Source organism: Poecilia reticulata, linkage group LG18 (genome assembly GCF_000633615.1).
Source record: "Poecilia reticulata strain Guanapo linkage group LG18, Guppy_female_1.0+MT, whole genome shotgun sequence".
Lineage (NCBI taxonomy): Eukaryota > Metazoa > Chordata > Actinopteri > Cyprinodontiformes > Poeciliidae > Poecilia > Poecilia reticulata.
Genome location: NC_024348.1, coordinates 5999039 through 6023609, shown reverse-complemented (window position 1 = coordinate 6023609; position 24571 = coordinate 5999039). Strand labels below are relative to the sequence as shown.

General features: G+C 40.4%; 1 protein-coding gene across 6 annotated transcripts in view; it reads right to left on the bottom strand.

Moving 5' to 3' along the window:
* col4a6 (collagen, type IV, alpha 6) overlaps positions 1-24571 on the bottom strand; it is a 150720-nt gene that overhangs the window by 7286 nt on the left and 118863 nt on the right. For 2 of the 6 annotated variants that reach the window (XM_017310493.1, XM_008435130.2), the window contains exons 13-40: positions 21939-22031; positions 20493-20546; positions 20281-20343; positions 20132-20176; positions 19797-19850; positions 19188-19257; positions 18998-19102; positions 18298-18456; positions 17961-18008; positions 16608-16694; positions 14887-15053; positions 14587-14763; positions 14269-14452; positions 12522-12566; positions 10359-10430; positions 10123-10230; positions 9069-9287; positions 8787-8945; positions 8336-8344; positions 4388-4558; positions 4166-4309; positions 3935-4048; positions 2631-2794; positions 2482-2545; positions 2318-2392; positions 1645-1752; positions 1439-1546; positions 1293-1364 (exon numbers count right to left, since the gene is read on the bottom strand). In XM_017310493.1, the coding sequence (XP_017165982.1) occupies positions 1293-1364; positions 1439-1546; positions 1645-1752; positions 2318-2392; positions 2482-2545; positions 2631-2794; positions 3935-4048; positions 4166-4309; positions 4388-4558; positions 8336-8344; positions 8787-8945; positions 9069-9287; positions 10123-10230; positions 10359-10430; positions 12522-12566; positions 14269-14452; positions 14587-14763; positions 14887-15053; positions 16608-16694; positions 17961-18008; positions 18298-18456; positions 18998-19102; positions 19188-19257; positions 19797-19850; positions 20132-20176; positions 20281-20343; positions 20493-20546; positions 21939-22031 (2938 nt within the window). Of the gene's footprint in view, positions 1-1292; positions 1365-1438; positions 1547-1644; positions 1753-2317; positions 2393-2481; positions 2546-2630; positions 2795-3934; positions 4049-4165; positions 4310-4387; positions 4559-8335; positions 8345-8786; positions 8946-9068; positions 9288-10122; positions 10231-10358; positions 10431-12521; positions 12567-14268; positions 14453-14586; positions 14764-14886; positions 15054-16607; positions 16695-17960; positions 18009-18297; positions 18457-18997; positions 19103-19187; positions 19258-19796; positions 19851-20131; positions 20177-20280; positions 20344-20492; positions 20547-21938; positions 22032-23935; positions 24026-24571 lie in introns of all 6 variants that reach the window. The other 4 variants (XM_008435132.2, XM_008435133.2, XM_008435134.2 and 1 more) reach the window with 4 other exon arrangements.

Below are 24571 nucleotides of genomic sequence, written 5' to 3'. Positions count from 1 at the left end.
TATATATATATTTAAGCCTGCAATGATAAGTTTTGCCGGACAATAAATTGTCCCAAACTGTATCGCGATAAACGATAATAATGCTGTTTTGAGACCATTTTCAAGTAATATAATTGTAATGGCATTATAACGCAACTACACATTCTCAAAGATCAATAATCTTTAAATTCTAATGAACATTTAACACTGGAGCCGGAGTTTAAATATCCAAAATAAACAAACCGACAGAAACTACAAATCAAATGAATCATGAAGTCTCTGCAAACAAAACTGTCCTTCAAGAAAAACGTGCCGGTTGAGACGAAAGCAACAGACTGGAGACTTTTTGATCCAGTTTTTGGTAGAAAGAGAGAAAAAAAGCAATAAATTAAGGAAATGCATCATGCCGTGTCAGCATGGTGCTGATCGCGTTGTGAGGCTTCCATAAACTAACTGGTAATTATCTCCATCCACTCAGGTTTCCACTGATGTCAGAGCATCGTCCTCCTTGCGTTTGTGTGTGTATGTGTGTGTGTGTGTGTGTGTGTGTAGATCTTCTAGACGGTGATGCCTTCTGCTTAGAGTTGCCTTTGAATCATAATCTGTGGAACATTGACCAACATATGCGATGAGTATTGATATTTTTGTGGACGTCACTTAATAAAATGTAAAGTTTTCTCCTCAACCGGTGACTCCCTGACGCTTTCTGTGGCTTTTGCGGATGGAAATTATGAAGTATAACTCTGAGTCTGTGCGTATTGAGCCTAAACAAACGTTTTACTGTTTTAATCGAATCACTGAATGAAACGAGCTTTCATTCAGTTCGTTGAGATTCATATTTATTGAAACGCTTATCTGGATGATTTTAGACTACTGAAAAAAACTTTATTACTGATAAGTAAATGATATGGCCAGAAGTGTAAAAGGAGTATCATTAAAAAAAACATATCTATATAATCCACTTCTACGTGTATTTTAGATTGTGTCCTGAGATTCAAAGCAGGATTCTAGCTGGGTTGCTCCAAAACGTTGATATTACTTCTGGTGCAACGGAGCTTGTTGGTAAAATGTCATCTAACTCTACTAAAGGTAGGAGTCATTTTAGTATTTATTGGTATTTGTGTTGAGTTTTGAGTCCTGAAGTATCTTTTTTTTGGGTCCATCAATGCAGATTTAACCATGAAATAATTATCTATACTAAATGTTTTGGTTGTGTGACTTAAGGGAAGGTCTGGAGGTTCAATCCCACTCCAAAATGTTTTACAGCTTTTGTTGTAATAGTCTGGCTAACGTGGGAGTTTGTGTGTTCTTGCCTGGGATTCCAGGAGGGCCTTTCGGACCGGCGAGGCCGTTGAGTCCGTCCAGCCCCGGCGCTCCAGACAAACCTGTGAAGAACGCGTCGTGAGAGCGTCTACTGAAACGGCCGCATCGTAAAACTAACGTTACTCTTTCATCTTACCTTTAAAACCGACGCCACCTGGACCTCCGGGCAGTCCCGGGGACCCGTCTGATCCTCGTCTGCCAGGGAATCCGGGCTGACCCTGCAGCCCCGTAACCCCAGGTGGACCTACAGGGAATTGAGTGACAACATAATTATCGTCCTCCTATGGACAAAATACATCGATTCGTCTTTCATCAGCTTCGTCCTCAGGGTTGGTGTCTCACCCATCGTTCCGGGTCGCCCCGTTTCACCGGGAATACCCTTTTGTCCATCAGGACCTCGGCGTCCTGGAAAGCCCCTGTCGCCAAGGGAACCGTCGATGCCTCGAGAACCTGCACAAATGTTAGGTCACCGTTTACTGGGAGTCTTTCTTGATTTATTGTAACCAACCTCAGCTGCTCCATCGATAAAACTTTAAGGACAAATATGAAGATGTTTCTTTTACTGTGACATTTGAATGAAACGTGATCCACTTAATTTATGTAAAAAACTGAACTGGGTCAAACTATTCTCATAGAGAAGACATTAGGAGATTCAGAACTCTATAGGTTGAAGCTACAAAACAGCCATGAAGGGAAAAGGTTTTATATGTATATATATTTTCAATTTGAATATACAGAATATTTTAGATGTTTTTTTCTTCTACTTTTAGATTTTTCAAGCTTTGAGGATTTTCCTACCTCTAATATTTTAATGATGACTTTCAAATTAGTCTGGGTTTTATCTTGGGTATAATCCAAAGTCTAAATAAATAAAAGCTGTAAATGATGCTTGTAAAACAGAATGGTGGTCTGTGGGGCGCGTTGACATCACTGCGAACTATGGAGACCCCAAATAAAATCTTCACACATGGAAAATTCGCCCAGCCCTACCCATCAGTGAAAAATCAAACCTTACCTGGAAAACCTGGATCTCCAGTCTGGCCTTTCACTCCCGGTGCTCCAGGATAGGCAAAAGTCTCTCCGGGTAGACCTGATTAACAAACGGCGCGTCCTGATTATTTACAGTTTCTTACAAGCGAGAACTGATGCGTGGAATGAAGGAAAGTTGCCACCGCTCACCTTTGGCTCCGGTTCGACCAAATTCTCCAGGATTTCCGGGGAATCCCGGCGAGCCGTCGTCACCCTGAAGAAGCAGTGATGAGAACGTCAGCCCCACCACCTCGATTGTGCTGAAGGCTAATATGAGGAACAGAAGTGTGTTTCCTCACCCTCGGCCCCGTCACGCCCGGGAATCCCATGATTCCTCTTTCCCCCTTTGTTCCAGGGAAGCCCGGTGGGCCGGGCTGCCCGGGGAAACCCGGCTGTCCGGCCTGGCCTTTGCTGTCCACGGGGAAGCCGGGACGACCAGGCAGGCCTGGGAGACCCTTGTCACCTGGAAACACAACGAGGAGCGACGGCATTTATGGAAGATGGAAACTCAGTCAGCTTAAACAAAAACTGGTAAATTCATTTCCTCTGTGTTGGAACCGTTTCCTAAACTCACCACGCATTCATGCGCTCATTCAAACTAGTTCCTTTACAAAATACAAAAAATCTTTTTCTTCACAACATGAGTTTATCAAACCACAGAAAATCTGATTTTGAGTGTTTTCTGCTCAGTGGAAATGTTTGCAAAGACATAAAGAGTCAGGCGCAGTTTGGCTTTCAGGAAAATTAAAACCAGATAAAAAATGCATTTTCTGACTCCATGTTTTAGTAAGATATCCATAACAGACGCAAGTTGTGCCAACTGTATGCTGGGTTTTAAAAATGTGGCTAAAGTCTGGACAAATGTATGAAAAAAAACTGTAGCTAAAATAAGTGCTGGGTAGTAACTAGTTACATTTACTCAGCTCCATTTACTTGAGCAGATATTTAGAAAACAATGTACTTTTAGGAGTATATTTTTACTTTTACGTTTTACTTATTATGAAGTATCACTCCTCTTATTTGAGTATAACTTCTGGCTAAGCTACTAAATGAGAGTAACATCACTGAATGGAGAACAAACACATTTTAACCAAAAATTCACCAGACGCACACACACACCTACACACACATGCAGTTTCTGTTAAAGTTTCATAAGTTTATTGTTGAAAGAAACTGAGAGGGAAAAATGCTTTTTCCCCCTACTTTGTAATTTTGTAATTATGTTACATATACAAGTTATTTTCATTCTGTTCTTTAAAATACCAAACTTTACACATAACTTTACATTTTGGTCTGTAAAATAGAGTAATTTTTGAATATTAATTCATTTATGTTTTGATCATTTGTCAGCAGTTGAGAAGCCTTTTTACCAGGTACTTTTTTTTTTTTACTCTTAATTCGAGTCATTTCTTGGACGGCTACATTTTACTTTTACTTGAGTAAAAATATGTTAATTAATAATTATGTTATAAGTAGTGCTAATCCACCTCTATTAAAATATAACACAGATACAATTTAGTCAAGACAGTTTCTTGGATAACAAAGTCTTCTAGGAAAATGTTCTCGGGTATTTGAAGGAAAAGAACAGTTGTTTTTTTCCTACCTCTAGGTCCAGTAAAGCCCTCAAAGCCGGGGGCTCCGTTGCCCCCTGGTGCACCTTTCTGCATTAAAGCAGGAGGGCCTGGAATACCAGGGGCCCCGGGGTTTCCTTCGTCACCTGTGGAGGGTAAAGGAACATGTTTGGGTATTTTTACTGCTCTCTGTCGACTGAGGTCGTCCTTTGTTGTCATCACAGATTTGCAGTCAGATTTCAAGCCAAAGGGGTCACCATCACCTTTCAGTCCAAACCGTCCAGGACCGCCAGGAAACCCGTCTCTCCCACGGTCTCCGGGAAACCCTTTCCCACCGGGAAATCCTGGACTTCCGGGACGACCCGGTAGTCCAGAGAAACCCATCAGTCCTGGGAATCCTCTTTCACCTGCAGATTACACAGAACCTTTTCACTGATACCGCGCAAGTGAGGAACGAACCAGCAGGCGGATCCTGTCCTCCATACCCTTTCTTCCCGGCGTTCCGGGTCTTCCGGGAATGGTTCCAGGACCTGGTAGTCCAGGGAGTCCCCTCAGACCTGTTCCTCCGTTTTCACCAGGGAGTCCTGGGGTTCCTTTCATTCCAGCGGGGCCCGGGAATCCTTGTTCTCCTGGTTCACCTTTCCGACCGCGATAACCTGACGAAGGCGGAGGGTGGGGATGAGAACGGATTAGACCGGGCTCAACTTCTGTGAATCTAAATAAATGATAAAAACTTAAGAGACGACTTTTTTTTAGATCTGGAACAAATGAATCCATAGAAGTAAAATAAATAAATAAATGAATAAAACCTTACCTTCTCCAGAATACATGAGCTTACCTCCAATGAATTAAGTTCACAAAGAAAATACAGCAGAAATCAACTCAACAATAACTTTGCGTCTAAATACCAACACTCGCCGACAGCGTGGCACACTGCAGGAAACAATGTAATTTATTTCTTACATTGTTTTTGTTGCTTTTACAGTCTATATTTTGCCCCAGCTGCGCTACGTCACACAGACATAAGCATGATGCGCTTCATTTGGATACAGAAGGTATCCAGAGGTTTCCAGTGGTAAAGCAGTTATCAGAACAAGTGCGCAATTTCCACAGATGCACCGATTTCCCAGGAGGAGGCTGGAATTGGACTCTTAATCTTAGGGTGATTTGTGAGCACAATGTAAGAAAGCGGGATAGTTCTTGCTAGCAGCAGTATGTCTTTAGCATATAGCGTTGCTAGCTTTTAGAGAAGCATTTATTCTGACGGCTGTTTGGAATAGTTTTGTGTGGCCACAAAATGTAGCAATATTACAAATTTGCAGCAAACAGCTGACGCATGAACACTGTATTAGGATGAGATATTCACTGAAACATGTATATCTTTGTGATTGGAATATGTTGGTGTCTTTTACTTTGGTTCTGGTCTGCTTTGTGTTAACAGACACAGAACCAAACACGCAGAAGCAGCATTCAGCTTCTACGCACCGCAAATCTGGAACAAACTTCCAGAAAACCGGAAAACACCCGAAACATTGAGTTCCTTTTTAAATCAAGACTAAAAACCCTCCTGTGTAGAGTTGATTCAGTGGTACTTTGATCAACATATTTGATGTGTATTTGTTTGATGATTTTGGGGATGGCATTTGACAAAAAGGTAACGTTTGAATAGGATTTCACTCAAGGTTTGCCGTTTACATACTTACGTTGTTTGTTTTGGATTGGTAGCTGATTCTGTCTCTCTGCTATAAAATAAAACTCTTAGAAATCTGCCTCTCAGTTACACAATTCCTCAAACGTGTGTCGTTTTGAACGTCTTAGCCATTTGTTTTAGTTCATCCATTATGGTGACAACAAAAGATCTCAATTAAGACATTTCTAAAATATCACATAAATCCCTGAAAAACGGAATCAGTGCATCTGTGGTGATTACGTACTGGAACCGTCTCTGAGTGCAGTTCCAGCCTGCATTAGCGCGGCTCCGCCACCTGGGGTCTCCAGCAGTGACTGAACTGCCCCTCTAACAGCTGAAGTTTAACGTTGTTTAAAAACACAGAACTCGTTTTCAGCACATCTGCAATGCGACGTTAGTAAATGTCAGACTATGCTAGGATTGCCATGAGTTTAGATGTGCTGAAAATAACAAGTCTTTTTAATTAAGAGTGCAAAGAAAAAAAATGCTTTGGCAGCAGCAATGAAGCTAAATAGCATTTGAGCAAAAGTCTCTTGGGAAACAAACCTACTGAATGTGACCCAACAACAAAAACAAAAACAATGTTTGGTACTGATTAGGTGTAAAACTGAAACATGTGGGTTAGATCTGGCAGCAAAAAAACAAACTAAAAAAACAAAAAACAAAACAAAACTTACCGTTCCATACTCTTTACATAAACTCATCATGAAAATAAAGATCTGATGATCAAAATCGTTTTTTGATGTTTGGATATTATTCCTTGCTGGGTATAATATCCATTTATCCAATGAATGTTTAAAATAAATTTCTGGGGTTTTTTTTGTTTTTTGTTTTCAGGAAGCTTTACAGTCAATAATGACTCGTTAATATGATAATAGTTAAGTTCATGATGAATTTATGTGCACATCTTAGTGGAACGGCAAAAGCAAGCACATACTTTCAGGGACTATTTTGTCTCGGAAGCTCTCACAAATAAAATATCCATCTTCAGTCAAAACCTCGAGTGAGTCTTTGAGTGGAGTGGGGGTGGGATGAACTCCTGTCCTTTCGAGACCACAGCGTCCAGGTCAGAAACTCTGCACACTGCAGACACACTTCAGTCCTGCTCTACGTCTTTGCTAGCTTCTCCTTGAGGACTCGTTTAAAGCTGTAGTATGTTTTTTTATTAAAAAATGAGGTTTTTTAAAAATACTTAACATTATCATCAAGTTGTGGTAGTATATATGACAGATAATCTGTCATATATACTATGACAGATAGTATATATGACAGATAGTCATATATATATGACTATATATATATGACTGCGCTCCCTGCTAATCCTGGGAGCACACAGCTAATCCTGTGCGCTCCCAGGATTAGCTGCTGAAACAACCAATCACAGCCTGGACCCATCAGTCACTCTCCCACTTGCTCTTTGATACAGCTGCTTTACCACAACACAGACTGCCACGAATACTAATTCAGCATAGCCACCGATGACAGCAAATAACGCTAAGTTTCCTGTAACGGTAAGTTGTTTATCCAAAATTACCACATTTGGCAGCATACAGGTGGTTGATTGACAGCGCTAAGACCCTCCTCCTGGCTCCGATTGGCTGTTCTTGACCAGAAGCAATGCATTTTGCAGTAGCACTGAGAGGAAGTGGATTAGCTTGATTTTTTTCACAGATTATCTAATATCTTACTGTCATGACATAGTGACAGTTTTAATAAATATGGAAATAAACATATTTCTATAAAAGTTACATACTGCAGCTTTAAAGGGGCACAACTGTGACTTGCAAGAATCTGCATCAAACTCCAACTAAACATTAGGATAGTCAAAAACCCATTAAAATATCAAAAGCAAAATTAAGACACCCTGAATTTCTGACCCCCCCAAAAAGACTTCAAAATAACCTCAAAATAACCTCTTGTATAATCTAAGTAAATGGAGTGAAATTTCATTGTGTTTTTCCAGTCTACTTATTAAAATAACACAAAGCGTTTTACACTAGAGCCATATTAACACAGTCGCACTCACAAGCTGCGTTTCCATTGATCACATAACTGCACAATTTGACACTTTGAAGATAAATCTGCTTAAAGGAATGCCAGTTTCGAAAAAAAAAAAAAAAAAACAGTTTTAGGTTTGTTTCCCAAAACTGCAAAGAAAAAAACCCCCAACTGTTTTCACATCACGCGAGTCATGTGACCAGCAACCACATGTTTGCACAAAGGAAGTGTTAGGAGGATGATGGCTTCACGCGCGACTTTAATTACGTTTCCTATTTAACGGAAACACCGCAACTGCGAAATTGGCCTTTTTCGACATTAGCGGGATATCGACAAAGTCTTGCGCATATCTGTGATGGAGACGCAGCTAACAAACACGCACACACTCACACACACAGATCGGCAGGCGAACATCGACAGCCAGCCGGACGAAGCTCGAGTCGAACCCGCAACTCCTCGGGTTGCGAGACGACAACTCGTCCTTTGAGAAACTGCTAAATTAGCTTCAGTAAATTACCAACCTCTTTGGTAATTTTCGACTTAAATGAACACCCCAAAGAACAGACTTCCTAGTTTGTGCAGATGGACATTTGTTTGTCGCGTGGTGATAAATGGCATGCAGGCGGTTTTAGGGTTTGAGGCGTAAGCAGCAGAAGCATGCGGACAATTAAAGCAAAGGATGGAGAGGACAGTAAAAAAAAAAAAAAAAGATGAACAATGAATGGTCGGGGAGAGAGTGTCTCACCTGGGCAGCCTACATCGAATGACCCAGCACCAAGAAGTAAAAGGTGGAGAGATGGAGAGGATGCATGGAGGTGATGGTGGTGGTGCATGTAGAAAAGAAAAGGATGGTAGAAGAGGTAAACAAAAAAAATGGAACAAGGAGAGATACAAAAACAAGAGATTTGTTGGGTAAAACGGAGAACTTCAATCCACAAGACAATGACATGCCGTCTGATGCAGGATGCAAAGGGAATACGATGAGAAACGAGAAGGATGGACGGACACTGGGGAGACTGGAGGGATGAGAGGTGAAAACGTTAGCCGAGACCAAATCAGAATTTCTTTTTATTTCAATTCCACCTGAAAAGTCAACCTTGAGGAAAAGCTTCACTTAAAAAAAACAACAAAAAACATCAGAGTCCTCGAAAGTGATTTGGAGATTTTGTGTGGATGAAGGCAACATTGTTCCTCACCTGGTGGTCCGATGAGTCCTTTGCTGCCGGGAAATCCGGGTGGACCGGGGATGGGATTGGCCGCGCCACCTGGAAGTCCGGGAAGACCCAGAATTCCCGGCCGGCCGTCCACTCCACGCTCTCCCTTCAGACCAGAAACACCAGGCCGTCCATCGAAGCCTGAAGGTTGAAAAATGCGGAGATATTTCTTTAGCCTGCTACTGACATTAACTGCTGCAACTCCATTAATAACAATAATAAATATGTGAGTTTAGCGTTCCAGCGGCTCCCTCTGAGACCCACCGGGTGATCCGGGTGTTCCTGGACTCCCTGGCGGGCCCTTGTCTCCGGGTGCACCAGGTATGCCAGCCACTCCTGGACCTCCAGGTCTTACTCCCAGGACTTCTCCAGGCTGGCCTTTGGGTCCTGGAGGTCCTGGAAGGCCGTCTTTCCCTCTGGGCCCATCATAGCCAACTCCCGGAATACCTGGAACTCCGGGATCTCCTCTAGGTCCAGGAAAACCTGCAGGAAGGGCGGATCAGTAGGGTAAATATTAACACATTCCAGAAATCTTATCATTTGTTATTATTCTCTGTGTAGTTTCGTATGTGTAATTAAGTATTTGTTAACTCAGTGCTGCTATTTTACCCTAGAAAAAAAAAAAAACTCTCAATAGACAGATTATCCCACTGATGAATCATGTTTATTCATAGAAATATTTTCATTTATAGTATTTTAAGGCTCCACTTCTCAAGCCAAAGTTCTGTTGTTTTTGGTTGATTATAATGAACAACATTATTTCTATTTGCTAAAAACCAGAATACTTAGTGAGAACATCAAACTTTCTTCAAATCCAGACGTTTACATATATTTATCAGTTATAAAAATAACTGTCTTTTAAACTGCATTTCTTGGGTCAAACCTTTTGGGTTTCCTTCCAGAAACTTATCATAGTTAGAACAAGGCTCCACAAAAAAAAACAAAAAAAAAAACGCCCAAAGCATTTTCTCGTTACGTTTTCTGACATCTAGCAAATATAAATCCTTTTAGGTGTATCTAGCTGGCAAGAGAAGTTTGGCTTGATTTACGTTTAGTCTTTTTTGTGTAAGTAAGCTTCTGGTTTCAATTGTATCTATTCGTGTCCAAGAACAAAAGTTTAGTTTATCCGACAAACAAGTTCTAGCAACCTGAACCCTGGAGATTTTGATCACTGATTGGTTGATGTATTTAGTCAATTTTCACTTTTTACTCACTAAACAGCTGTTCAATCTAAATTTGCAGTGGACCTCTGGGATATATTTAAATCTTTGTGACCATTTTGTAGCTCATGGTGGAACCCTAAGCAGCACCAGTTTACCTTGTGGTCCTGGTTGGCCTCCAAAACCAGGTTCTCCCTTTTGTCCCTTGGGGCCATCAAACCCTCGACCTCCAGGGGATCCTGGGAAGCTTGGCTGACCTTGGGGGCCTGAGACAGAAACCGGATTGAGCTGGACTCAAACAAAGTCGTTTCTTAAACAGACATGCAGTCCTCTCCAAAGACACCAACTTAAACAGTTACCGTATTAATGTAGAAGTGATAAGAATGAGCGTTACCTGGTCGTCCAGGCCTGCCAGGTTCACCTTGCTCTCCAGGTTCACCATATATGGTGCAAGGTAGCTTATCGCCTGGTAGTGGTCACATACAGGTTAGTACTCACACTTTAAGTACAATATTACTCATTTAGAGCAAACAGAATGGGATTTATCAGTTAGAGTTCCCTTTAATTTTGTAAATAAATACACATAATATGACTTATCTACAAGGAAATCATACCCGGTCCTTTACAAAAGAATCATATGACAGAACCCTACCAAAATAAGAGCTCAAAACTGACTGGTAACTAGAATCCCCTCACATGTCAACAGTGAGTCAGTCCGAGTCCAGATGACTAGCTCCTCTGTTTGCAGTGCTGGTTGTCAGTCGCTTCCATTCATGATAGGGTTGATAGGGTTAATTTCAGCTTTTAGTCGTGAGGGCAGCGAGTGTAAACGTTGTTAGTAGCAAACTGTTTGAGTTAAAGCTGCGGGTCGAAAACGAGGAGCTGGTAGGTGAAACGGTTTACGTCTGGGCTGGGTGAGAGTCTGAGCGGTTTTCTTCTCGTTCGATGAAAGTAGTAGTTAAAGTAGGCGTTAAAATAGGCAGCAGATTTCAGCAGCTTTGATTGACAAAAACAAAAAACAAAAACAAAGACAAAAAAAAGAATGAATGAATGTGATTGTCCAGTGACTGCGACCACCCGCTCCACTTTACCCCATGTTACGCCCGAACGAGACTCTTCGTCGTAGAGATCCAAGTCCTTTCCTCGCGGCGTCACATGGAAATGACTTATCAGTAAGTTGCTGGTTTTGTTTGGCAGAAGACTGCATTGTCCAGTAATCACCTGCTATATCTGAGAAAAGTTTAGAGCATTTTCTGAAACGGCTCTTCAAGAAATTAGCGGTTGTTAGCTAAATGAAAGTTTCTTTAATGAAACTATAAGGGCTACAGACATATTATAATAACGTAGTACATTACTGTTAGAGTAATGGATACCAATAACCAATCCATAGACTGGTTATTAGACAGTGAGGAAGCTTCACCTTCCTCTGTTATTTATAAGTAAAACAGTTACTTTGTATGGCTACATCTTCATGGCTTAAAGACAAAACTTCCCCAAAGTTATTAACAAACTTAGCTGTGTCCATTGATAAAAATGTTAGACAAAAAAAGTAGAATTAACTAAACTTATTCAAACTTCCTTTAAGATGAGACAGAACATTAAAAGCTTTATAGCTTCCTGAGAACAAGCTGGTAAGCTAGCAGGCTAGTGAGTTAGCAAGCATTTTTTTTTGCCTGGCAGCGAACAAGCTAGCTTGGAATAATGCACAAAATTAAGATTTTGTTAAGTACATTTTATTTTTGACTTACTGGAGAGATTAAGCGAGGTTTGTTATAATTCCTTCGGACCAAGTTTAGACTTTCCTCAGTTTTGTGTTTCTTTATGTTTAGTTGCAGTTCATTGACTGCATATGTTTCTCAGTGTCTATTTAATCTTCAGTTTCCTTATGTATGTTCATATTTTTTAGCATCAAACATCCAACTTAATATTACTTTGCCTGCATTTGGGTTCTATTCAGCAACCAAAAAGTTGAGTTAGAAAGGAATATTATTTTGTATTACACTGACAAGGCTTTCATCAAGTGGGTCAAGTTTTATGGTCACAGGAAGAAAAAACTCATGGTAAAAAAAACAACAACTCCTCAACAGGCTATTAATTAGATTAATAAACAATTACTACATAGTTATATAGTAATTATTGTAGTTTCTTTTTAACACTACTGCTTATTCACAGACATGAATGTTTACATTTTGATTCAGTTTAAATTCATACAAGAGGTCGTCTATTTCAATTCCAAGCTTACATGCCTCCACAGTCACAAACCCAGGAAGCCACAGCCATTATGAGTTTCTAAAATTGCAAATATATATTGTTAAATAGTTTGTGTTGATATGTGGTTAGCTAAATGTTTCATATATATCCATATAATGTTATCCATTGATCAGATTAACTCTAGCTACTATGTGAACATTAGTAACCCCTCCGGCTCCTTGGTTTCTCCAAGTTAAAAAAAAAAAAAATTAATTTTGGCTTCTTTAATCCACCAGTTACACCACTAACGCTACATATCTGTCCCCATTGTTACTCTGACTGGTGGTGGAGGAAGTTAGTTACCCACCCGTTCCCTCTCCGGCGTCAATAACCCCTCCACAGCTGTTGTCACCTGGACAGATACACATGCACAAGGAATGTGAGACAGATGGAGGGACGGGGGACAGAGAGAAACGGGGATGGATGTGTGTTTTTAGAGAAAGAGGGTCACAAAGGATGGCAGCATACAAAGCCAGACGAGGTCATCTGCATGCGCCAGTAAAGCAATTAAATTGTGATTTTTCTTTTCATCAAACAGTTGTAGGCAATCAGATCAAATCAATTATTTCAAGGCTCATCCAGTTAAGGCGGAAGCATACTGAGATGCTTGGTTCAGTTAAAAACAGACTATTATCATCGTCAGCAGAGGAGAGAGAAGGAGGCAGTGAGGCATCGCCGCGTCTGCCCTCTGGGTCCCTCATTCTCCCTCGGTTCCTGAGAGTGATAATTCAAGCAAAATCAATCAATGTTTGGCATTAGCGTCCTGCGGTGAGAGCACTCATTCATACTGCAAATAAAGCCCAGCAGGTTGCTGACGTCTTGTGTTGTTTAGTCCCAGAGAGGAAGAACTGAGCATCGGTCTTTTTTCTTGACGCAAACCTGCCCATTCCGCGTTTGCTATGCTAGCTTGTTAAATTTTACTGACGGCCAGTTCAACAACTGATTCAATAAATAATTGAAAACCTGATTAGATTTTATTATGAAAAATTATGATTAAGGGAGCATTCTTACCAGCCCTGTTTGGTCCACTTTAATCAAACTCTAGTTCGTTTGTCTAGAAAGTCCGGTTCGTTTGCGGAGGTGCGAATGCGCTATCGAACTCTAACGCGAATCAAAGACGCAAACTCTAGTCCACCCAAAAACCTAGTTATCGCTTCAGTTAAAATGAACTTTGTTGTGGTTCAAATGTATATGTGGTCGCAAGCAGACCCGAGAGCGCTCCAAAAGCAGGAAGTGGAGTATGTGGCACAAGGCATTCTGGGTCAATAGAACCAAAACAAACGCGTGAGTCTAGAGCTAGCGGGAGAAATGACTCATGGTCTTTTACCAAAGACAAAAGAGAGAAATCTTACAACCGCTAAAATCTGATGCTACTCCATTTTTGTTTACATTTTCAGAAGAAGGAAGCTGCGCTGATGTCTTCTTCTGAGGTTTTTGTGTCGCTTCCTTCACTAGTTCTTGGTGCAGCGCCACCATAGGCGAGGGAGTAAACAGGTTTTTCCATCAGTTTGGATTGTTTGACCAAGTGCAGCGTGAAACCGAACCGAACCAGATGAAAATGTAACAAAAATTGTAATTTTGGTCCCCAATAGAACCGAGCCTACCGGTCTGAGATGTGAAAACAGACTTATTGGATTCTTTTCTTTTTTTTTTGCTTTTTTTTCTCACCTCCTCTGAGACCAAAGAAGCACAGCAGTTGTTTTGCGTGTCAGTAATTACAGTATCATCATTATGCATCATTCACTCAACTAGAGAAGCTTGTGGATTATCGATTATTGACTACAGATGAGTAAAAGTGCATGATTACAGTAGTGAACAGCAGTCTGAGGCATGAATGGTAGGGATCTGCCTGACAGATAAAACCTAAAATACGAGCCTCAACGTCTGTCGGTGAGTTTTAACCCTTTAACAAGGAAGACCAGGTGCTCTGTGTCCGCTTAAAATGTTCTCATGTGGTTTAGTTTGTTACGTTAGACTACGGATGTGTGATCTAACCTTTGGGGGAGAGCGTGACACTGAATTATATTGGTCCCCACTCACTTGTCATCACTTACCTTGCGGGCCTGGTGAACCTGGCTGTCCAGGAAACCCAGGGATCCCAGGCTCTCCTTTTTCACCTTGACGGCCCGGTAGGCCAGGGTAGCCGAATCCAGGATCGCCAGGGGCACCGGGTCGACCTTTGCCTCCAGGAAATCCTGGGAAACCCTTCTCACCGATTGTGCCAACACCACCATCACCCTTGAGAACAATCCAGAAATAATAATAATAATAATTAAAAAAAGAGCAAAAAATAAAAAACATCAAGCAAGTTAATGGAAAATGAGTAAAAAGCGAATTGGATTTTATTTGTTACAAATACCACAAGTTCTTACCGGGGGTCCTGGGGGGCCAGAGAAGCCAGGCAGACCGTCTCTGCCGGGGTTTCCTGTTTCACCTGTAGGTCCTCTGAGTCCAGGTGCCCCTCGATCTCCCTTCACCCCGAAACCGGAGAAGGACGATTCCCCCTTCTGTCCTTTACGCCCAATGAATCCCCTCTCACCCTGACGACCCTGCAGAAAACAAAGTTACCAAAGTTGAAACCTCACAAACTTGCGCTTGTTTACAGGAAAATGATAGGAGGATATCAACTACAACATTAAAAAATATTATAATAATAATGAAATGTTACTCACAGGCGCCCCCAGACTGCCGCTGAAACCAGGAGAACCCGGGTTACCGGGCTCACCTTTACGCCCTTGGAAGCCAAAGCTGCCTCTGGGTCCTTGAGGTCCAGGTAACCCGGGCAGGCCGACACCTCCTCCTCTTCCTCCTCCTCCACAGTTACAGTCACCGGGGTCACCTGAAGGATGCAGGGATTGAGAAATAAAAAGTAGCACCATGTGAGGAGAAAAATTAATATTATTACACATAAAGTATGTAATTATATAAATCATTACGTCACAGTGTTTGCCAAACAAGGTCAAGGACTTCCAGCTAACCAACGTCGCGATTTTTTCATTTTTCACTCCAATTTTGTAGTCCAGGTTTAATAAAGCTGAAGCTACAAGTGGATAAGCCAAGATGTTTGGTTGTTGTATTGAGCCACACAACACAAAATACTTCAACGTCTTCAGCAACTTCCACCTGCATGAAGAAGGATTTGATTTCTGACTGAGCGGTCGGTCCCGTCTATCGCTATGGAAACGATGAACACAGCAAACCGGTAAGATGTAGCTAATGCTAAACTGACAACAAATTTTATATTAGACGTGAATTCATTGTGCTGTGTTGATGTCCTCTGTGTTGATGTCCTCGCCATTGTTTTGATAGCAGTTAGCATGGAGCCAACTGCTTATGTTAGCGCTGTGTGCTAACTGTTAGCTGTCAGGTTCTTGACAACATAACTGGTAGACTCCGTTGTGTTTTGAACAGCTTTATTTCATAAACAGCTTCTCATTGTTCAGCTGTTTAGTGTCCCAGTGAAGACATTCAGTGGCGCTCTTGGTGCTAACGTTAGCCAACTTAATAACTACGACGAGACCTTGTTTACAAGATGTATTCATTCGCATAGTGGTAACATTTTATGGCTAAAGATTGTAAGGCTGAATGGACAAGTATTACTGAATATAGTAATACAGTAGTAGTATTACTGAAGTATTACAAGTACTGAATGGACATTATGGACATCTTTCAGTCTATTTGGGAATAAAACGTTTGTGCGTCACTAGATAACGTATCTCTGGAACTGGGTGGAGTGGAACGTTCTGGCAAGTTCTTTTGAAGAAAACGCACCAAAACGAGTTCTGCATCTAATAGTAAATCATAATTTTCAGGATATAAAAAAAAAAAAAGAATGACAAAACATACAAACACATGAATCCTGGGGCCTTTAATCTGAGGAGATGCACTGCAATCCTATTTAAGTCAGGCTTCATATTCAGAATATTGCTCTATGTCGATTTTCTGGGGTGCCGACATTTTATTGAAAAGACAGATAAACTCTCAACTCAACCAAAAAGCAGAAAAGTATTTTTAAATTCATAATTACTGCACGCGGTGCAGTGATAACTGGACTGTTAGGTCAGATTTTTATAAAAAATTGGAGATTGAAAATCAGTCACAAAACCCTGACCAGAGAATTTACTAGAAAAGTAGATAATTACTATAAAATAAGGGACAGAAACGACAACAACAAAAATGTGCCTAATATTACCAGTTAAGACACTGGTATTAACTGGTAATACCAGTTCTCTTGCTGCTCACAAATGAGCAACAAGGGAACTGGTCAGTCTTAACCACAGCATCCTTATGGATATACATTTGTTTGGGAACATATAATTTTACAGAAAACAAATGAATAAGTTTGAGTTTTAGTAAAGCTTATTTTCAAATCAACACGTTTGTTTATGCACACCTCTAAAGCCTTTAAGTCCCGAGTTTCCTGGAAATCCCGTCTGGCCAGGCAGCCCGGGGTTTCCAGAGGGGCCTCTACTGGGGTCACCTGCAAACACACACAAGCTAACTCAGACAAAAAACAAAGAAAAGAAACTTAAGCTCAGCTACACTGATTTATGTTAGGGATAACAACATGACAATGGACGACAATTAATTTGAGTTCTTGGGAGGGGAAGAGGGAGACATTTTCTCCCCCCACCACAAGAAACAGGAAATCAAATCTAGAAATAAACCAAGACAGTGGAAGGGCAGCAAAGTTTCACAGTGCAAAATCAGGGTTAGTTGGCTCTGGTTTTCCATCAGGTTCGAGCTGCTGGTGCAAGATGAGAGGCTTCTGTTTAAAAGCATTGAAATTTGTTTTTTTTTCTCTTTTTGACATGATATTAAAAGTTACAGCGCCCTCCATGATATTTATCAGCCATGGCAATGATGTGCAAAAAAAAGGCCCAGTGGGATTTCTATTGTAATGGTGAAGAGCTTTTTGATTACCATCAGCCTCATCAAATTGGATGCTTTTCCACCACTGGTTGTCATGGTTACATCGACACTCGAATGGTCGAATGTCCTTTCGACACGTGTATAAAGGAGATGGCCTCCTTCACTGAGACCACAAATGGATGCTCTAATTCATGTAATAAAAGCTGAAGTATAAATCAGAATTTAATTTTTATTTATTTTTTTAATGTATTTTACACGTCTTTACCCGGGGTGGCGATAAATGTGGAGGGCGCGGTAAAACACCAACGCATTTGGCAAGTACATATTCAGTGGTTTTACATTGATTTTAATAGCTGAGAACTGCAGAATGCACACCATGGTGCTTTTTGGGACATACTTAGAACAATAAAATTACACACTGAACAAATGTACAAATTTTGCTTTTTATTTTTTTATTTTGACGTACAATAAATAAATAAATAAATAAATAAATCAGTAAAGCTGCAGTCAGGTGTTTGAATTTATTTCCGACTCGTTTCCAAAGCAGCTCTCACGCCCCGAACCTTCGTGTAAAACCAGTGAATGATGTTTACAGCGGGTTACACCTTGTGGCCAAAGACGAGAAAAGCAGCTTGGAGTAGAGAGACACTCCTATCCAAGTCTGAAGCTCGCAACAGCCTACACTCGCCACTTAATGCTATTCCCTGCAAAGAGTACAGTGCAAAATAAGTAAAAAGAAATCAGCATTTTGGTAGGGAAGTATTGCAAGATGAAAGATGATTTGAATGTTTTTCTTTTTATTATTATCATTATATTATTATTTGAAGGGCAGAATGTTGCCATGGCGCTGCATTAGGGTACCTGAGGAACTAACCTGTGGGCCCGTCAGGAGGATAGATATCACAGGGGTCCCTGGGCCGGCCTTAGACAACAGTAAAATTCAGACAGCTGTTATGGTTTGGAAGTTGCTCTCTGTCATACCTTGTATTCTTACCAACGCGGCGGCGTTTATTCAGCAAAAAAAGAAAACGTGTTTCACGCCGATTTCAGCTGGGGTGCAGCATCATGTGTACAAAGACAAATCAATCATACAATGAAAACAACTTGAGCTGTTACCAGCTGGAATAGTCCTCTTCACAATCTGGAAAGGGAAGGGGAAAAAAAACCCAAAACCCCCTAGAGATTTAACATTTGGTTTGGTGGAGGGATACCTGATCTGTCTTGAGGACCTGGAGGACCAGGGGGACCAGTAGGACCATCAGGTCCAGGGGGACCTTGGAAACCCTCTGGGCCGTAAGCTGGTAAGCCCGGGTTACCCTTGTTTCCTTTTTGCCCGGCGACACCAGGAAAACCCGGACCTCCTGGACCACCTGCGCACACGACATATTTGTTGTGTACAAGGAATGCACACTTCATATTCAGAGTCTTGACCAACACAAAGTAGAGCATATTGCTGAGATGAAGTAAAGTTTCTATTTTCACGCGAAGGGTCTCGTGATTTCCAGACTCAACTATCCAGAGTCTCCAGGCTTTTGCGTTTACCTTAAAATGTAAAACAGTAGAGTTTGCTATTAATCTGTGGAAAATATTTGTACAGCAAGGTTTTAAATAGGTAAAGCAAGAAACTGGAAAGCAGGAAGACCAGAAAAGGTAGCAAAAGTGAGGACAAAACAAAGTTGGAAGGAAGGAAGGGGGACTAGGAAAAAAGAAGGACAGAACAGAGGGGAGTAGGATTAAAGGAAGCAAGAGAATGAAAGAAATTAGATAAGAAAGGACGGAGGTAAGGATAGAAGGTTTGTGGTTTTAGCATAAATAAATTATTCTGTCAATCAATCTGGAGTGTGACTAGATTTTCTAAAAAAAAGTTCCTTCACCATACCTACAAAACCTCCAAAAGTTTGTCATTATTACCAATGCGGAAAGTGCCTGGCGGTCCCGGAGGCCCGATGTATCCTGGAGGTCCCTGATCACCGGTGCTACCCGGACGGCCGGGAAATCCCTGGTCGCCTGGGGGTCCTTCAGCGAAAGACGAATAACATGGCCATCTGACGCATTTGTACAATTACAAGTCCAGGTATCAAATCCACAATAGTGATGATACCTTGAACAAAAGATCCATAATCACTGATGTAAATTGGAGGTCCTGGGAGTCCGATGTCACCTTGGTCTCCCTATGGGATGTTCATGGTCAGAAAAGAGCAGAGAAAGGAGAAAACAAAATCTACTCCTTACTCTGATAGCCTAAAACACATGCTAAGCTAGCTAAAGGATTTTTTTTTTTTATCACATAGAGAGGAACCAAACTTTTTATGACTGCAGGAAACAAGTATTATCTTTAGTTAGTAGTTTTTGAAGTTTCCAATAAAGGGCAAAGAGCAAAGAGAAAAAACTGGCGCTACCATTCCTAACTAGGCTAAGCTTAGCTACCACTCCTAGCTAGGGTAGGAGTGGTAGCTCCTCGCTTAATTAAAACCTTCATTTGTAATCAAACTATTACAGCTGTCATCTAAAAACATAAAAAAACATGTAAATTATGAGCTGTTTTGCCACAACTTAAAAAAACCAACATTTTATAGCAAGTTAAACTAGCTAGAAGTTGTTGGGAAGCTAACAGTGGTTGTGGTTCAATTGAGAGACAAAACTAAAAAATGTTTTCGTTTGTTTGTTTTTATCCAACAGTGAACAAAGGATGTTAATAATATTCAGATACCTTGGGTCCTATGAATCCTGGTTGTCCCAGGAAACCTGGCTGCCCCGGTAATCCCTTGAAGTAAAGAAAAAACTTTTGGTTTGACTTAAGAAAAAAACATGACTGAGCTGCACATTGAAGCATCGCAACATGTAAACAAACAAGAGCAACAGATTCATGACGTACAATGTTGAAATCACTTTTTTTCTTTTAATTTTTTCTGTAAGTTACTCTCTATGATTATATATCAAGTATTTTCTTTTGATATTCGTCATGATAATTTCACATCAACAACGAAGAATATGCAAGGTATATGTGGAAGTAAAAAATTCACTTGGTTCAACAGATAAGCTTACCTTCAGTCCAACAGGGCCAGGCGGTCCGACAAAACCCGCAGGACCCTGATTGAAACAGGGTCAAAGGTCAGCCACAGAATAAAAGTTCAGATACAATTCTACAACTTTTTTTTCTCTGGAAAACAGAAAGTAGTGTTCAGGAGCCTTACTCTTTGTCCTGGGTATCCGAGAATGCCCTGTTCCCCGTATTCACCTCTATAACCAAAAGGTCCCTGGATTTAAATGTTAGAAAGAAATCTAAATGTAATTTAAGGCCAGCGATTTAATCACAGTGGTCACTAAAGGTTCGGCTTAGGTTTGGTGTTACAAAAATCTTTTTTAAGTGAATGTACAGAATGTACAGTTCTGTGGTGATACTTACAGGTGGTCCAGGTAAACCAGGGTATCCTTTAATTCCCTTTGGGCCGGGATCACCCTGAGAAGAGACACGGAAAAGATGGTGGGATAGAAAAAAACATCAACTTTGTTTCAGAAGCAATGAAAATTATTCTCTCAGGACATATTAAAAAATATCAGTGGAAAGATGATGATTTTACATTTTTCTCATTTAACTTACCTTTGGTACTCCACAAAATACACTAACACAATTAGCTCCATTGGGTGATTTATTGCTTCAAAGTTGTTACACTTTGAGATTCTGTACCTAGGCTAGCTAAGCTAACACCAAACACCACCAAGCAGCTGCTGCCTTTGTGACTTGCGTTATTTTGGCACAAGTTAACAGATATCAGGTAGTAAGAGTATAAGAGAGAGTAATTCTTGATACTAAAAAAGCTAAATATGTAGTTCATTTTGTTCATTTATCAATTTCAGTCGGCTGTGGGCAATTAGCCCTTTTCGTTCCTCCCTTCTTTTATTTCGAAGCATTAGCTAGCAGTGTCATTCACGTTAGCATTTAAAATTAGTTCATTTTTATGGTTAAGAATAATTTTTTGAAATACTGGTGATAAATTCTCATAAAAGTTACTCAAATCTTATATAATTCCATTAGCTGTGTAGTAAGATGTGAAAATGTTTCATTAAATTTGGTTCTGATCCTAGTTTGGGGCATGATGACTCTTATAAAATACAAGCATATGACCTCTGACTGTCAAATAGGAGACCTGAAATAGCAACACTGCCCTCATATTGGACTGTAGAATATTTGCTGAATTTGTTAGCTGTTAATGCCGGTCCAAAACAAACCCTGGCCGGGAAAAGAAGTTGTCTACGAAAAAAAACAAAGCTGTAAAGGTACAAAGTAGCTAACTCTATGCTAGATACCGAGTACTAATTAGACATTCCACTTGGATGAGGTATTTTAAATTAGTAACCCATGATTTTGTTTTTTCTAATGACCTGCCTATTCATTTTTTATCTACCACCTTTCAAAATGGGAAAAAAAAGGAGAACACAGATGGGGATACATGTTGATTCTCATATTATGTAAAAAAATTTGGATTTTTAAAGGCTTTTTACACATTTTTCCCATTAAATGTGGAAGGCGCCACATGGTTTATCAATGTTCACCTGTAAATAAGAAAAACAGATTTCTGAATCCCCAGAAATCTGTTTTTCTGGGGAAACTTTAAACACAGAGCAGCCATTACACCATGTAGATTTAATCTGTAGTGAAGCCATGGAAGTACAAAAATGTAAAAAATAAAAATCCTCTATTCATTATTACTTGGTACAAAGTTGAATTAGCATCTCAGAAACCTCTCTGTGGCTGTCCGATCTCAACTGATCCACACCGCTTCCTGCTTCCACACAGAGTCTAACATCAGAAAGTCGTGGAATGAAGTCGAAGTTGCGTTTTCCAACAAACCTGCAGTCCTTTGTCTCCTTTGGGAAACCCCACAAACTCCACAATGACATTGATCAACGGCTGGCCAGGCTCGCCGGGCAAGCCCACGTCGCCCTGCATGGCGTGATCATGGAAGAGAGACGGCTGTTTACACGCCGCAGTTCTGATCGTTCGGCGGCGGCGAGTGACAGAGAGGCGGGGTGTCGGGAAGCGCTTCTGTAGCTTCGGCGTGTTTGACGGAGGATGGACTCAACGGGGAGCCACAGAAGAGGACGGAGAGAGGAGAGTCTGGGGTGACGGTGAGAGGCTGGTCTCTGACGTAAATTTGCCTACATTATTTGAGATAGTTACAACTCATCTACCCACATTCGGACTGAAGTTTTGGTCAAAATGTCTCTGAGATAATTAACCTTAGAGCTCCAAATTACAAATGCACCGATCCAAAATATCTGTATCGATCCCGATGTGGAGAAAAATTTTAGATTGGGCATTGGTGACAATGTGCCAGATCCATAAGGGCATATCTATTCAGTCTAAGACTTTGCTTTTTACTCAGTGACGTTGCATATCATCACCTTCCTAAAATACTAGCCTAAATAATTGTTTTGCCAAAAGTGATTTATTTTTTTGTCTAAAATATCTTTTGGCAATAAAAATACAGTCATGTTTTGGTTAAAATCCCATTTGGCAAAAAATTACTTACACCATTACCTTAGAAAGGCGACTATTTAGAATTCCTATTTGTACTTCCTTTTGTTTTTGACAGTTTCTGTGTTATTTATTTTTACATTGACTGTCATACTCCTACTTTCCCTCACTAAACAAATTTAAGTTGTTTTTACATGTCTGATCAAACCTGTGAAGTTATTGGTGTATTTAAATGTTCTGTACTGGTTAATAGTTACCAAACTCAGTACATTAATGTATTTATGAAAAAGAAACGTTTTAAGTAAATTCAGCACCATCTTTCTGTATCGGATCTGTGTCGGCCGATACCAAACTTCAGATATCGGTATTGGTATCGGAAGTGAAAAAGTTTATTGGCGCATCCCTTGAAAAAAATGATTAGTTTATTCGGTCTGTAAATTAAATTACACTAAAATTCCAGCATTTTACATGAGCAACGAGTTTGCAGGTGTCCCTCATTAAATCTATTTCTATTTCAACTGGATTTTTTGTTTGTTTTATGCTAACCTTTTCCAAACTTCTCAATTCCATAATTTTATGTGCCTCATACTAATTTTTAGGAATTAGTATATTCTGATTCTCCTGGATAGTCACTGCTTATCCAATAATGAATTTATTTAAACTGACAAACGGTAACGACATTTCTGATTGGTCGACAACAATCGGCAACAAATCTTATTCTGTTGGAAAGCGTGCCAATTGCCACATTTGTGAGGAAAATAAATATGTGGGTTGAGCAACGTGGTAAGAGATTGTTGGTTGCATCCATTAAAAACTCACTAAATTCTCATTCATTATATTTTTTAGAAATCTACAGATGCAATTAAACAGCAAACAGGATCTAGTTTTGTTTGACCAAAACAATTATCTAAACTTACTGTTCAGATTTTTGTTTATAAGACATTTCTGATTCTTACAACAGGTGCATCGTTTGAAACTTGAAATCATTTTTTTGACTCCAGTTTGTAAAAATGTGAGTCAAACTCCAGTGGAGAGACAGAAGCTTAATAGGTGCTTCTCAGATGGACCATTTCCTGTACACATCTCTCCCCAAATCCTCCTCCTCCTTCCTCTGTTTCTCTCATCCTCCCCTCCATGGCTGGAAAGTTTGCTGCAATCACTGCTCCTCTATTTTTCTCAACCTTGAAAACTTGCTAGTACATTTTATTTATTCCCTCCGTTTGGCATTAGTTCCCACCATATCTGTAAGTTTTACTGTATGTGTGCGTGTGTGTGTGTGTGTGTGTGTGTGTGTGTGTGCGTGTGTGTGTGTGTGTGTGTGTGTGTGTGGTGACAGTGCTGGAGCCTCTGCCCTTCCCTCGCTGTGTTACCTTGTCTCCTTTGTAGGCAGTGACAATTTTTTCGCCGCTAAGAGACTGGTCACCGGGAGAACCGCTGGGTCCGGGAAGACCCACATCGCCCTGGAGTCCGAAATACACACAACACACCGTTAGCCAATCAGATGGAGCGATTGGTTTGTGGAGGGAAGAAGGAATAGAGTAGAAAATGAGGAGAGTAAAAAGGAGCAAAAGTTGGAAAAAAGGGGAAAACAATTGGAGAAATGAAGAGTATTTATTATTACTGTGACTCAAAAATTACTTAAAAGGTTATTTAATTTTATTATTAAGTTCACAGTTTGCAGACAACATAAAATATTTGGTTTGTCCTGTTTTATTTTTATTTATTTATCATTTTGTTTCTAACGCAAACTCAGAAGATTTGAGACTGAAATGTTGCACTAACGTGGATTTGGATTTGAGCTGTGTGATACTCTTCACCATCGACTTTCACCATAATTTGATTAATTCCGTGACAGGACAGGTTTACACTTTAACTTGGGCCTAAATAGAGACATAAAAGTCCGCAGTGCTATCAATTTGACTGCAAATCCTGTGAAGCATTAATTCTTTGGTCCGTGTTCGACCACTAGGCGGCCTGCTAGAATTTTGGAACCACAAGGGGGCGCC